The sequence below is a fragment of the Leucopleurus acutus genome (assembly GCF_964270905.1).
Source record: "Leucopleurus acutus genome assembly, chromosome: 4".
Taxonomy (NCBI): Eukaryota; Metazoa; Chordata; class Mammalia; order Artiodactyla; family Delphinidae; genus Leucopleurus; species Leucopleurus acutus.
Genome location: NC_139146.1, coordinates 34205329 through 34220270, shown reverse-complemented (window position 1 = coordinate 34220270; position 14942 = coordinate 34205329). Strand labels below are relative to the sequence as shown.

General features: G+C 34.2%; 1 protein-coding gene across 1 annotated transcript in view; it reads left to right on the top strand.

Annotated features, from left to right (window-relative positions):
* Positions 1-14942, top strand: part of TET2 (tet methylcytosine dioxygenase 2) — a 131840-nt gene that overhangs the window by 102047 nt on the left and 14851 nt on the right. Inside the window, exons 7-8 of the mRNA XM_082838410.1 lie at positions 11943-12093; positions 14001-14090. Of these exons, the coding sequence (XP_082694536.1) occupies positions 11943-12093; positions 14001-14090 (241 nt within the window). The remainder of the gene's footprint in view (positions 1-11942; positions 12094-14000; positions 14091-14942) is intronic.

The window sequence follows — 14942 nt, the reverse complement described above, 5'->3', positions numbered from 1 at the left end:
AGTTAAATATATTTAATGCATCCAAGTGCTGGTATGGTTTTGTTTGTGTTTTTTGTTTTTTAACCTTATCTACCTGCAGGAAGTTTACATCTTCACTTGGAGAAAGCTTAATTTTTTATTTTCCTTCTGCTATGCTATTCTTGTATATCATTAAAAGAATACAGGAAAATTCACAGTGCTGCACTGAAATCCTATGTAGCTATTTTACTCACAGTCGGTACTAAAATAATTTTAATATTGCACTTTTTTCTTAGTTTTTTTAAATTTTTTTGGCTGCGTCGGGTCTTAGTTGAGGCATGCGGGATCTTTCGTTGTGGCGCGGGGTTCCCTGTAGTTGTGGCGTGCAGGTTTTCTCTTCTCTAGTGTGGGGCTTGGGCTCCAGGCCACGTGGGCTCTGTAGTTCGCGGCACGCAGGGCCTCCCGCTGAGGCACGCAAGCTCAGTAGTCACGGCGCGTGGGCTTCTCTAGTTGCAATGCGCGGGCTCAGTCACGCCGCGGCACGTGGGATCTTAGTTCCCTGAGCAGAGATCGAACCCGCATCCCCTACATTGGAAGGCAGATTCTTTACCACTGGACCACCGGGGAAGTCCCTGCACTTCTTCCTTTAGTCACCTTTCTTCTGCATCCACCAAACTACAAAAGAGTTTACTGAGCTTATGGAAATATTGCGCTGCTCACTGCAACAATCCATTGCTAACCAAATTTGTCCTTTTGCTGACTATTACTCTAACTGGTATGGTTTTACTGTATATTAACATAGGTTCTCCCTCTGGGTCATTGGGGGTGGGTAGGGAGGGTTGCAAATCAACTATAAATAATCTGTTTAGGAAAGTTACTTTTCACATATGAAAGTGTGGCTTGGCTTTCTATGATAGTTATGATCCCAAAGTGTCATGGTGTGTACCTCAAGGCCATCAACCCACTTTTACAAATGATAGGTTGGAAGGTAGAAGTGGCTGATTCATAAGACATGACTCAAACTTGTGATTGACTGCTTTAGGTATAAAGTAATATTCCATTTACCCTAACATTCCTTGTTTCTCCTTGAAAAAAATGTATTTAGGTGTCTTTAATCAGAAAGAAAATGAAAGTTAAGGCATCTTGAGCTGATGTTGGTGATAGCATTTTTCTCAGGAATTCAGCGACACTGCCTTGTTTTTGTAAAGCAGACTTCCTCTTAGACTTGGTAGCTGGAACTTCTAAACCACCAAAGAACTTCTTGTGAAAATGACATTTGTTTTATTTAAATTTCTTGAAGTTTCTTGCAAACTATATTTCGCATTCTTTGTAATTGATTTAATTTGTATTAATATTATACATCTTTGTTATTTTTCCCCTGAAGGCTTTTCTTTGATTCTTATAAATGCCATTGTCTGAAATAGAATTTCTTTCTATATGTCAGATTCTATGTTAAGAACTTTCCTAAATTATGTTATTTTGCATTTGAAAACCATGAATGATGATTGGGCCAGGGTCTAAGAAAAATTAATAGGGACAAGAACAAAACTATTAAAAGATGTGCTTCAAATATTGACATTTTAAAGGCCAATCTGTATACTTTTGCTTAACTTCGTCTATAATTTCAAGATAAAGATGAGTAGTTATTTAGATGACGTTCCAGCTTTGAGCTACCTATACTTAGAGCAAGTTTCCAGAAACAAAAAATATACTTGAGGTACATGATTCAAATAGACACTTAACCAATGGCAATAGAGACTTCACTTGGATATAGCTTTTGAAGTTTCTTCTACCCCATAAAATAAGTTTTATTTCTGGAAAAAGTTAAAATTATGATTTTTTTGTGAAGAATGGAGGGTAATCTCAAATTGGGGCTGCTGACTCATTTTAATATTGAAAGCTGTGGGACCCTCATCACTGGGTTCTTATAAATCCCAGTGCCCACATGTACCATAACCACCCACTGTGAGTCCAGAAAAGAACTCCGAGAGCATCTTCCAGTGGGAGAATCAAAACGGATTTTTACATTTCCTTTGAGCCCAGCCAGCTGTTTCTCCTTTAAAGATTTCCCTTTGAGATTTTTATTTTATGACTAAGCCTAACCAATAATTTTTTGGCAAGTAAGAGTTGTGGGAGTGTATCTGTCATTATAAGGAAGTCAAAGCCAGAAATGTCTCTGCCATGCTGGGTGATATTAAACTTTTAAAGAAACTTTATATTATAAAAATTTTCCAATATACGTAAATGGGGGAGTGCAGTATATTTATCAACATTTTGCCTATAGTATTCCATATATTCTGTGCCCCCCCCCACTTCCTAACCCCATCCCCACCAGTGTTTTAAAGCAAAACGGAGGCCATATCATCTAAGCTATGTTCACTTCAGTGTGTATCACTAACAGATAAGGACTTTGTTGTTTTACAATGTTGTAAAACAATATTAGTTTCTACTGTACAGCAAAGTGAATCAGCTATATGTATACATATATCCCCTCTTTTTTGGATTTACTTCCCGTTTAGGTCACCACAGAGCACTGAGTAGAGTTCCCTGTGCTGTACAGTAGGTTCTCATTAGTTATCTGTTTTATACATATTAGTGTATACAAGTCAATCCCAGTCTCCCAATTCATCCCACCCTTTCTTTCCCCTCCTTGGTGCCCATGTTTTTTTCCTCTATGTCAGTGTGTCTATTTCTGCCTTGCAAACAGGTTCATCTGTACCATTTTCCTAGATTCCACATATATGCATTAATACACGATATTTGTTTTTCTCTTTCTGACTTACTTCACTCTGTATGACAGTCTCTAGGTCCATCCATGTTGCTGCAAATGGCACAATTTTGTTCCTTCTTATGGCTAGTCCATTGTATATACGTACCACATCTTCTCCATCCATTTCTCTGTCGATGGGCGTTTGGGTTGCTTCCATGACCTGGCTATTGTAAATAGTGCTGCAATGAACATTGGGGTGCGTGTGTCTTTTTGAATCGTGGTTTTCTCAGGGTATATGCCCAAGGACTTTTTTTTTTTTTAATAAACAAAACCTAGTCACAGTGTCATTATCATTCATCTCAAAATTGAGTGATTCTTTAATATCATTTAACATTCAGACCATGTTCAAATTCCCTAATTGGATACTGTTTCCAATGTACACATATACATATTAGATATACATATATATAAAGTAAAAAAATATTGACAAAAAGAAAGTCCATATCTTACATTTATTTGATTGAGGGTTTTGAGTAGGTCCCAGTTCATGCCTATTGTCTAGTATAGTTATTGATAGAACTTCCTTTTACTCTCAAAAGTGTCCCGGTTTGTAAGATACAGTGTATGATTCACAAGGCTCTTTTACTTTATTGTAGTTTCCCCTCTCTTTCTGATGAATTTATTTGTTAAAGAGACTGTATGATTTGCTTTGTAAAATTTCTCACATTCTGGATTTGGCTGTGCACACTTGCTTAACTTGTTCCTCTGTCACCAATATCTTCCGTACACTGGTAGTTAGAGTTAAATATGTACGTATGCGTGAATGTATATATTAGCAAAATGCTTCATAAGTGGTGATGAAATAATCTTAGTTCTTCATACCCATCAAGAGGGACATAATATCTGCTTTGTTCCATTTATAGTGATGTTATGAGTGTTCAGTTGAGGAGTTGTTAGCTTGATCCACCCATCGTAAAGTTTACCAGAAAACTTCTACCTAATGGTTTAGCACATCGATCGATGATTATTACCTGTTTCCATTAGTTTGCAAATTGATAATTTTCTTATTTTTTAAAGTATAAATTTGTTATGTACATTTAATTTATTTTGCTAGTTTTTCTATTCTTGCATAAGTTTAAATGGTTGATAAAATTTTTAGTTTAAATTTTGTTTTTTAAAATATTTACTTATTTATTATTTTTGGCTGCATTGGGTCTTCGTTGCTGCGTGCAGCCTTTCTCTGGTTGAGGTGAGCAGGGGCCACTCTTCATTGCAGTACATGGGCTTCTTATTGCAGTGGCTTCTCTTGCTGCGGAGCACGGGCTCTAGGCACGCGGGCTTCAGTAGTTGTGACACTCAGGCTCAGTAGTTGTGGCGCACAGGCTTAGTTGCTCCACGGCATGTGGGATCTTCCTGGACCAGGGATCAAACCTGTGTCCCCTGCATTGGCAGGCAGATTCTTAACCACTGTGCCACCAGGGAAGTCCCTTTTTTTTTTTTTTTTTAACAGTTAGAAGTCCAAAGAGGTTGAGAGTGTTTTTAAAAATCTGTTGTATAGGTAAATATTTTGATTACAATTTCTCTGATTTGTTATTTAACCATTAGCCAAATTCTGAGCCATGTTAAAATTAGGCTGCAATGTAAAAATTCTAACAATATTTGAAAGGCCCCTATAAAAATAAAGGTGCCTTTTCAGAAGCCACTTCATATAGGAAATCACCTTGAAGTCATTTTGTTATGTGTGAGTTTTTTCAATTTCTATATAATTCACACACCATAAAATTCACCCTTTTAAAGTATACAGTACAGTGCATTAGTATATTCACAAAGTTGTACAACATTTTCGTTGCTTCTAAAAGGAAACCTCAAAGCCATTAGGCAATCACTTCCCATTCTCCTCCCCCGCTAAATGGCAACTACTAATCAACATTCTGTCTCTAAAGATTTGTCTTTTCTGGGCTTTTCATATTAATAGAATCATACAATATTTAATCTGTCTGGCCTCTTTCACTTAGCATAATTTTTTTTTATTTTTTTAAATTTTATTGGAGTATAGTTGATTTCCAATGTTGTGTTAGTTTCAGGTGTACAGCATAGTGATTCAGTTATACGTATACATATATTCATTCTTTCTCAGGTTCTTTTCCCATATAGGTTATTATAGGTTATTCATTCTTTTTCAGATTCTTTTCCCATATTGAGTAGAGTTTCCTGTGCTATACAGTAGATCCTTGTTGGTTATCCATTTTGTATATAGTAGTGTGTATATGTTCATCCCAAGCTCCTAATTTATCCCTCCCCCCAGCCACGTTTCCCCTTTGGTCTCCAAAAGTTTGTTTTCAAAATCTGGGAGTTTGTTTCTGTTTTGTAAATCATTTTTTAAATATTCCACATATGAGTGATATCATACGATATTTATCTGACTTACTTCACTTAGCATGATAATCTCTAGGTCCACCCATGTTGCTGCAAATGGCATTATTTTGTTCTGTTTTATGGCTGAGTAATATTCCATTGTATATATGTACCACATCTTTATCCATTCCTCTGTCGGTGGACATTTAGGTTGCTTCCGTGTCTTGGCTATTGTAAATTGTGCTGCAGTGAACACTGGGGTGCATGTATCTTTTCAAATTATGGTTTCCTCTGGATGCATGCCAAGGAGTGGGATTGCTGGCTCATATGGTAGTTCTATTTTTAGTTTTTTAAGGAACTTCCATACTGTTCTCCATAGTGGCTATACCAATTTACATTCCCACCAACTGTATGAGGGTTCCCTTTTCTCCCCACCCTCTCCAGCATTTATTGTTTGTAGATTTTTTGATGATGGCCATTCTGACCTGTGTAGTTTTGATTTGCATTTCTCTGATAATTAGTGATGTTGAGCTTCTTTTCATGTGCTTTTTGGCCATCTGTATGTCTTCTGTGGAGAAATGCCTATTTAGATCTTCTGCCCCTTTTTTGATTGCATTGTTTTTTTGACATAGAGCTTCATGAGTTGTTTGTATATTTTGAAGGTTAATTCCTTGTCGTCGCTTTGTTTGCAAATATCAGTATTTTCTCCCATTCTGTGGGTTGTCTTTGTTTTGTTTATGGCTTCCTTTACTGTGCAGAAGATTTTAAGTTTAATTAGGTCCCATTTGTTTATTTTTGTTTTTATTTTCATTACTCTAGGAGGTGAATCAAAAAAAGATGTTGCTGCAATTTATGTCAAAGAGTGTTCTGCCTCTGTTTTCCTCTAACAGTTTTATAGTGTCCAGCCTTACATTTAGGTCTTTGATCCATTTTGAGTTTATTTCTGTGTATGGTGTTAGAGAATGTTCTAATTTCCTTCTTTTACATGTAGCTTTCCAGTTTTCCCAGCGCGACTTATTGAAGAGACTGTCTTTTCTCCATTGTATATTCTTGCCTCCTTTGTCATAGATTAATTGGCCATAGGTGCATGGGTTTATTTCTATTCCATTGATCTATATTTCTGTTTTTGTGCCAGTACCAAACTGTTTTGATGACTGTAGCTTTGTAATATAGTCTGAAGTCAGGGAGTCTGATTCCTCTAGCTTCATTTTTCTTTCTCAGGATTGCTTTGGCTATTTGGGGTCTTTTGTGTTTCCATACAAATTTTAAAATTTTTTGTTCTAGTTCTGTGAAAAATGCCATTGGTAATTTGATAGAGATTTCATTGAATCTGTTTATTGCCTTGGGTAGTATAGTCATTTTCGCAATATTGATTCTTCCAATCCAAGAACATGGTATATCTCTCCATCTGTTTGTATCATCTTCGATTTCTTTCATCAGCATCTTATAGTTTTCAGAGTACAGGTCTTTTGCCTCCTTAGGTAAATTTATTCCTACATATTTTATTCCTAGGTCTTTATAATGTTTTAAAGTTTTGTCCATGTCATAACATTAATCAGTACTTTATTCCTTTTTATGGCTGAATAATATTCCATTGCATATATGTGTACCACATTTTCTTTGTTCATCAGTTCATGGACATTTTAGTTATTTCCACTTTTTGGTTATTATGAATAATGCTGCTATGAATATCTCTGTACAGGTTTCTGTATAGATACATATTTTCAGTTCTCTTGGGTGTATACCTAGCAGTGACAATTTTGGTCATATGGTAACTACGTTTAACTTTTTGAGGAACTGCCAAACTGTTTTCCAAAACAGCTGCACCACTCTTCATGCCTACCAACAATATATGGAGGTTCTGATGTTTCCACATTTTCACCAAAACTACTTATTGGCTGCCTTTATTCATTTATTTTATTTATTATACCCCTTCCAGTGGGTTTAATGTGTATCTCATGGTTTTGATTTGCATTTCCCTAATGAGTAATGATGTTAGTCATTATTTCCTTTGCTATTGGCTATTCATATATCTTCGTTGAAGAAATCCTTTCTTAAATCTTTGCACCTTTTTAAATCAATTGTTTTTTGAGTTATAAGAGTTCTTTATATATTCTGGATACTAGAACTCATCAGATACATGGTTTGCAGATATTTTCTCATTCTGTAGGTTGTCTCTTCATTTGATGATATCCTTGAAGCACAAAAGTTTTAAATTTTGATGAAGTCAGTTTTTTTTAATTAACTGCTTGTACTTTCAGTGTCATATTTAAGAAATCATTGCCTAATCCAGGGTATTAAAGATTTACCCCAATGTTTTCTTCCCAGAGTATTATAGTTTTAGCTCTTCCATTTAGGTCTTTGATCACTGTTATGATGTGAGATAAGAGTTCAACTTCATTTTTTTGCATGTGGCTATCCAGTTGTCTCAGCTCCATTTGTTGAAGAGACTGTTTTTTCCATATTGAATGGTCTTCTCATTCTTGTTGAAAATTGACAAAGATGTATGTGTCATTTCAGGATTCTTCTATTCCATTAATTTACATATCTATCCTTATGCCAATACTACATGTTGTTGATTGCTGTAGTTGCTATAGTAAGTTTTGAAGTTGGGATGTATAAATCTTCCAACTGTTTTTCTTTTACAGGATCTTTACAGTATCCTACAGGATACTCTGGGTCCTTTTCACGTCCCTATGAATTTTAGGATGAACTTAATAATTTCCCCATTTGAGATTTTGACAGAGGTTCTGTTGAATCAGCAAATTAATTGGGAAGTGTTGACATCTTAACAATATTAAGTCTTCCTATTTATTAGCACAGGATGTCTTTACATTTATTTAGGTTTTTAATTTCTTTCAATGATGTTTTATAGTTTTCAGTGTACAAGTCCTACACGTCTTTTGTCAAATTTCCAAATATTTTATTCTTTTTGATGCTGTTTTAAGTAGAATTGTTTTGATTTTTTTTGGATTGTTCATTGCCAGGATACACTTACACAGTTGGGTTTTATATATTACTCTTATATCCTACAAGCTTATTTAACTAGTTTATTAGTGCCAGATTTTTTTGGTGGATTCCTTAGGATTTATACATACAAAATCATGTCATCTACAAATAGAGATAGTTTAATTTCTTCATTTCCAATCTAGGTGTCTACTTTTTTCTTTTTTTTTTTTTTTGATGCTTTTGCATAATTTCCCTGGCTACAACCTACAGTAGATATTGAACAGAATTAGCAACAGCAAGCAGCTATTGCTTGTCTCTGATTTCTTTCAGCTTTTCACCATTAGGTATGATGCTAAATGTAGGGTTTTTGTAAATGTTCTTTGTCAGGTTGAGGAAGATTTTTTTTTCTATTCTTAGGTTGAGTATTTTTATCATGAAAGGGTGTTGTACTTTTCTCAAATGCTTTTTCTGCATTTCACTTTGTTAATGTATTTCACATTGATTGATTTTTATACATTGGACCAACATTGCATTTCTGGGATAGATATTACTTGGCCATAATGTATACTTTTTGTATATGTTGCTGGTATCTATTTTGTATATGTTGCTAGTATCTTATTGAGGATTTTTTCATCTATATTGATAAGGGATATTGGTCTATAGTTTTCTTGTGATGTCTTTGTTTTTGGTTTCAGGGTAATACTGGATTCATAGAATACATTGAAAAGGGTTCCCTCTTATATTATTTGGAAGAATTTGTAAAGGATTGGGGCTAATTTTTTAAATGTTCAGTGGAATTCACCAGCAAAATCATGTACTCCTGGGCTTATCCTCATGGGAAGTTTTTTGATTACTAATTCAGTCTTTTTGTTATAGGTCTATTCAGATTTTCTATTTCTTCTTGAGTCAGTTTCAGTAGTTTGTGCTTTCTGGGAATTTGTCCATTTCATCTAAGTTATCTAACCTGTTGATAGATCATTTTTATAGTATTCCCTTATAATGCTTTTTATAAGGTCATTGGTAGTATCCTCTGTTTCATTTCTAATATTTTAGTAATTTGGGTCTTCTCTCTTTTTCTTGGTCAGTCTAGCTAGTTTTGTCTACCAAGACCTCAGGCAGCTGCAATGTTCAACAATTGCCTCTGACTATTTTCAACAAATATCTCCAGTGGGGAAAAGGCTATATACAATAGGTGAACTCCAAGTCAGATCAAATGAAGAAAGCCTTGCCAGTGGTGTCTTCTAGAGAACTACCAAATAGGTAAAATAATGACATTTCTCTAGGAATGGGGCTTTGGAGGATATCCAGCCTAATTCTGCCCTCTCCAGTGGTTGCCAGCCTGCCGATTTTCACCATAAATGTGGGCTGTTGGTTTTCAAGGGTGTCATGGAGTTCTGGGGACAGTGGAAATAGGGCAAGTTAAAACACTGTAAAGCTTAGCTTCTTACCAAAATTTCATTGCCTTTCTTGAAGAAATGCTTCCAGGACTGCTGCAAGTCTTTTGTTAATTTCCATATTTCTGAAGAGTTGATTCTGACCATATTTACCAGATTTCCTTTTGCTTTTGTGGAGGAGGGTATTTTCAGAGATCCTTATTCTGCCGTTTTTGCTGACATCTGTAAAATTGTAACTTCTAATTATAACATTCCTTCTGCATTTATTAGACGGAATTCTTTAAAGAACTTTTCACTATCAACTGTTTGGTTACCATTAAATATAATTTGTAAACAAATGACAGAATAATGCATGGTAAGTATCTTTAGTTGTGAAATTTCAAAATAGTGATTTGGTGCCTTTGTAATAACCATCCAAAAATGATCAGTTAGTTTGTTTTTTCTTTTTGGTATCATTATTAACTCATTTGGAAAAAAAACCCTCATGGATTTTAACCTACATTCATTTCAATGAGAAATGATATTTAGAGATCACAGTATGTGTCCAGATGTGCCCATTGCTACAAAGATATTGTTACTTTAGGCATTTTCAGTGGACTGATATAGGAAGTAATTTTTTTTTGAAAGAGAAAATCTGAGCTTTTTAATTCATATCGTGAGTTCATACTATTTCTTGTTCATAGGATTTTTACAGGGTATTTACTTATCTTTAGACTTATTTCATCTTACACTGAAATTCTTATTTTTGACATTAACAATGATTTCTTCATGTCACAACATACATAAGTAATTTCAAAATAATATCATTACTACAAATAAGACTACTGCCGTCCAGTGAGGTCAGGAGAGCCGTACATAAACAAACGATCCACTTCTTAACATGTATCCAAAGGAAATGAAATCATTATCTCAAAGGGATATCTGCATTCCAATTGCAACATTATTCACAGTAACCAAGGTGTGGAGACAACCTAAGTGTCCATCAATGGATAAAAATGTGGTTTGTGAACACACGCAGAGGAATATTATTCAGCTTTAAAAAAGGAAGTCCTGCCATTTTCGACAACATGGATGAATCTGGAGGGGATTATACTAAGTGAAATAAGCCAGACAGAGAAAGACAGATACCTGATATTACTTATATGTGGAATCAAAAACAAAAAAACAAAAGTCAAACTCACAGAAACAGAGTAGAAAAGTTGTGAGAGGCTGGGGGATGAGGGAAATAGGGAGAGGTTGGCAAAAGGATATATATAATCTTTCAGTTATAAAATGAGTAAGGTCTGAGGATCTATGACTATAGTTGATAACACCTTACTATATAACTGAAATTTGCTAAAAGAGTTGAACTTAAATGTTCATTGCAAGAAAAAAAAATATGTGAGGTGATAGATGTGTTAATTAACTGGATGGGAAAATCCTTTCATAATATATGCTTGTATCAAATCATCACGTTGTATACTTTAAATATCTTACAGTTTTATTTGTCAATTATACCTCAATACAGCTGTGAAAAAATACCTACTGAATATAGTTTTCCTAGTGGGTTGTTTTATCCTGTTTTTAATGTTTGGTTTCTTTGCTTGTTTGTCTGTTGCCCTTAGGATATAACTGACTTGGGATGTGAAGTCACAATACTGTATTTTAGCTAAAAACTGGAAAGCACTCAAATGCCCATCAATGGTGGGACGATTAATTTGTGGCATATCCATATAATAGAAACTGTACTCAGTGAATAAATACATCAATATAAAGTATAACTACATGCAACAATGTGGATAGATATTCCAAACAATGTTGAAGAAAAGAAGACACAAATAAGCTTATACTAGATAACTGCATATACATGTGTATGTTATGTATGTATGTGTGTATGTATGTGTGTACATATATATACATATACACATACAGTTTTGCCTATTTTTATACTACAGTATAGAAATATATAGCATACTATATGTAGTATAAAAATAGTCAAAACTATACATATGTGTGTGTACTATACTATACGTTGTATAAAAATGGGCAAAACTATATATATACACACACACATTTATATACACACTAAATTCAGTAGGTTTATAGTATATATAGTGTAAAAATAGGCATATATATATACACACACATACATACACTATATTCAGTAGGAATATAGTATATTTTGTATAGGATAAAAGTAGGCAGAGCTAATCTCTTCTGACAGAAGTTACTGTTAGGAGGACAATGCCTGGAAGGAAATATAAGACGGGATTTAGGGGTGCAAGTATATGTTTTGTTTCTTAGTTTGAGTGGCACTCACTTGTGTATGTTTCATTTGTGATGAGTGATGAGAAGCTATAAAATTATGTGTACTTTCTCTGTGTGTATTATACTACAATAAAATATTTGTTCAAGTTGTCTTTTAAAGCCAATCGAAATAGTTCTTTTCTAATGTGATTGTGGCACCGCTTAATATAGAGTTAGACTTCTTTCAAAACTAATTTGCGTTCATTTTGGAATGTAGACACCCAGAATATGAGATTTATAGCCTGGACAGTGCTCTCCATAGTCATGAACTTGGTTCTTTGCTTTCTCAGGAGAACGTGTGCCTGTCAGGGGCTGGACCCAGAGACCTGTGGTGCCTCCTTTTCTTTTGGTTGTTCATGGAGCATGTACTACAATGGATGTAAGTTTGCCAGGAGCAAGATCCCAAGAAAATTTAAGCTGCTTGGGGATGACCCAAAAGAGGTTTGTTTACTTCCTGATGTATAATCTGTTTATTTTTCATGGAGAATTGATGAGCACAGATGAAGTGAACAATATAATATACTCAAACTCTCATTAACAGGGAATTTCATCTCAGAGATAGATCAGTAAAATTTTGGCTAAACGGTAGGCACACATAATAATATTTTTAAAAATTAGCATAATAACAACCATGTGATACTAAAGTAATAAAGTTTGATCAACATAAACTATACTTATGGCCTTTTACACTTATTGTCTTCTATGTAAACTCCAGAGTTTCACACAGCTGTCATTTCCATATTAAAACTAAATATTACTACTTCAGTGTTAGAACTTTCATCTTTTGAACCTGAATTATAGAAATCATGTTCGTGACTGCCACATTCATAAAAGTCCATTTCTAGTCACAGTTTCAACCCATGAGATCTGATGCCTTAATGTTACTATAATAAATGCATTCAAGTAACTAAAACATATTTAGATTTTAATATAAAGGTGTAGTTGAAATAAATGAACATTGATTTCTCATTGACATCACGGGTGTTTGTCCTTCTCTAGAATATATATTTCTCAAAATATAACTTGTAGATTGGTATCACGTTTAACAACTTTTGTGTAGCATGGTATTCTAGAGTATGCTAATTGAATAATCAGAAAACCTCAGTATATTTAGCATTCATATATGATCAAATTTTTAGTAAATCTATACATGTTATAATTTTTTTCAAATTTTAAATGCAGTTGAAATATGCAATTATACTATTGATATAATTTTTATATGTCCCTTTGAAAAATTTGTTAGCTTTATTATTTGTGACTATAATAGTAAGTGGAAGTTTAATAAAGTGCAAAAGCTCTTCAAGTCGTGATATAAATTTTTCGTAGAATCGTAACATTTTAATAAGCTGTATTAATGTGCTAGATATCCTCTTTGCATAAGAAAACACAAATATTTGATAAACCTAATGAATAGCAATTTTGCCTGCTGTCTTACACTTTTAATTTTCACACTGGAGACCATTTTCTCCACTACTTCATAAATGTTTATCACTCTGTTTCATGTAAACAAATGCAGGGGATGGCTAGTGACATCCTCCCTCTGTTAGGTAGGAGGACTCCAGTCAGAAACCTCCTCACCTTCTAAAATGCAAGCAAGTATACCTCTGCCAGCTGCTTACATCTCCCAAGGTTTTTAGAGAAATATCAATGTGAAATGAGAACTTCTAAGTATGAATAGAACACCTGAGTATCATCCCCTACCATTTAAAAAAGCATATTCTTTGCTTGGGGGTAGGGGCGAATATACCTGAACATTTTTCCTCTCAAGTAAACTTTACAAAGTTTTTCATATATACCACATTATAGTTCTTAGGGTTTTATTCATATTTGAATCACATAGTAATTTTTAGTTCTATGGAGTGATCATTTCAAATTTTGTAATGCTATTTTTTATAAACATTTAAAATATAAAGATTAGAAATAGATTAAAACAAATCCTTTCAATAGCTCATCTTCCTCGGCCACTAATTGGAGAAGAATAGAGAATGTGACCTTTTAAAGACCGTATGGCTTCATTCTCCTAATCCTACTACCAGCATAGACTTATATTAATAAAATGCCAAATATCTGCATGCAAAGTAGAAAATTGATTAATCTCATGTAAATACCAACGAGCTAGACATTTAACAGCACATACAAAAATAGGTCTATGCTTTTCACTTAGAAATAGTCACGTTAAGATGATATTTAGTTATTGGGTTGGCCAATGTTATGGGAAAACCCCGAACAAACTTTTTGGCCAAGCCGATATTTAATGAGACGGTATAAAAAATCTAATTGATAGCCTCTCTCATATATGGATAGAATGGATTTAGAATTTAATATGTAGAATTATTCATTTTATACAGGAAGAGAAACTGGAGTCTCATTTACAAAACCTGTCCACTCTTATGGCACCAACATACAAGAAACTTGCACCTGATGCATATAATAATCAGGTAAGTTTAAACAGTTATTGACAGTGATTAGAACACTTTACTTACTCATTATTGGTGGCGTATCTTTCCAAAAATATTTTTGAAGCAACGATTTTCCTTTATTTTTCTAACTTTTTCTCTTCCTAATTGTTGAAACCACTGCAGTGTTCTGTTTTTGATATATGAATATTTGATATATGAAAATTACACCATCCAAAAGAGTATATTTTTGGTCTTTTAATCTGTAAAGATAATGAGCTTTTAAGGCTCACAAGCTATTTTACCTGCTAATCTTGTTCTCATATGGATAATTTTATCTCTGTAAGCAGACTTTAGTGATTAATTGCAATTATATGGCTCATACTATAGGTTCTAACCACCTGTTAACTGTTTCCACAGCAAGTCTATACATGTAAAGCTATGGGTGTACTACTTTGTAAGTGTATATACATGTGTCGAGATATGTCAGATTTTGCTAGATTTTTCCTTTTTCTTTTTCCTTTCCTATTTTCTAAGTGTGTGCTGGGTTATACCTATATGGAAGGCCAGGTGATTTGTTCAGAAATGCTCGTGAAGGAGGCAAAAGACCGTGAAGTCTACACTGTTTCAATAACATCAACAGCAAAAGCACTAAATGAAAGCCTGTTACGAACCAGATGCTGTGTTTAGTCACTGTGGACATTAAGATGAGCAGTGCAGATTCTCTGTCCTTACAAAACTCCTTCCTTAGAGGAGACAGAGATATGTAAAATGCCAGCTATAGGAAAACATGATAACAGCTGGGATAGAAGTATGCACATTTCTGAAGGAACAAAAAGGTTCTCCCTGAAAGTAGAGATGTAAGGTCACAAATGGCCTTGGAGGCCATACAAA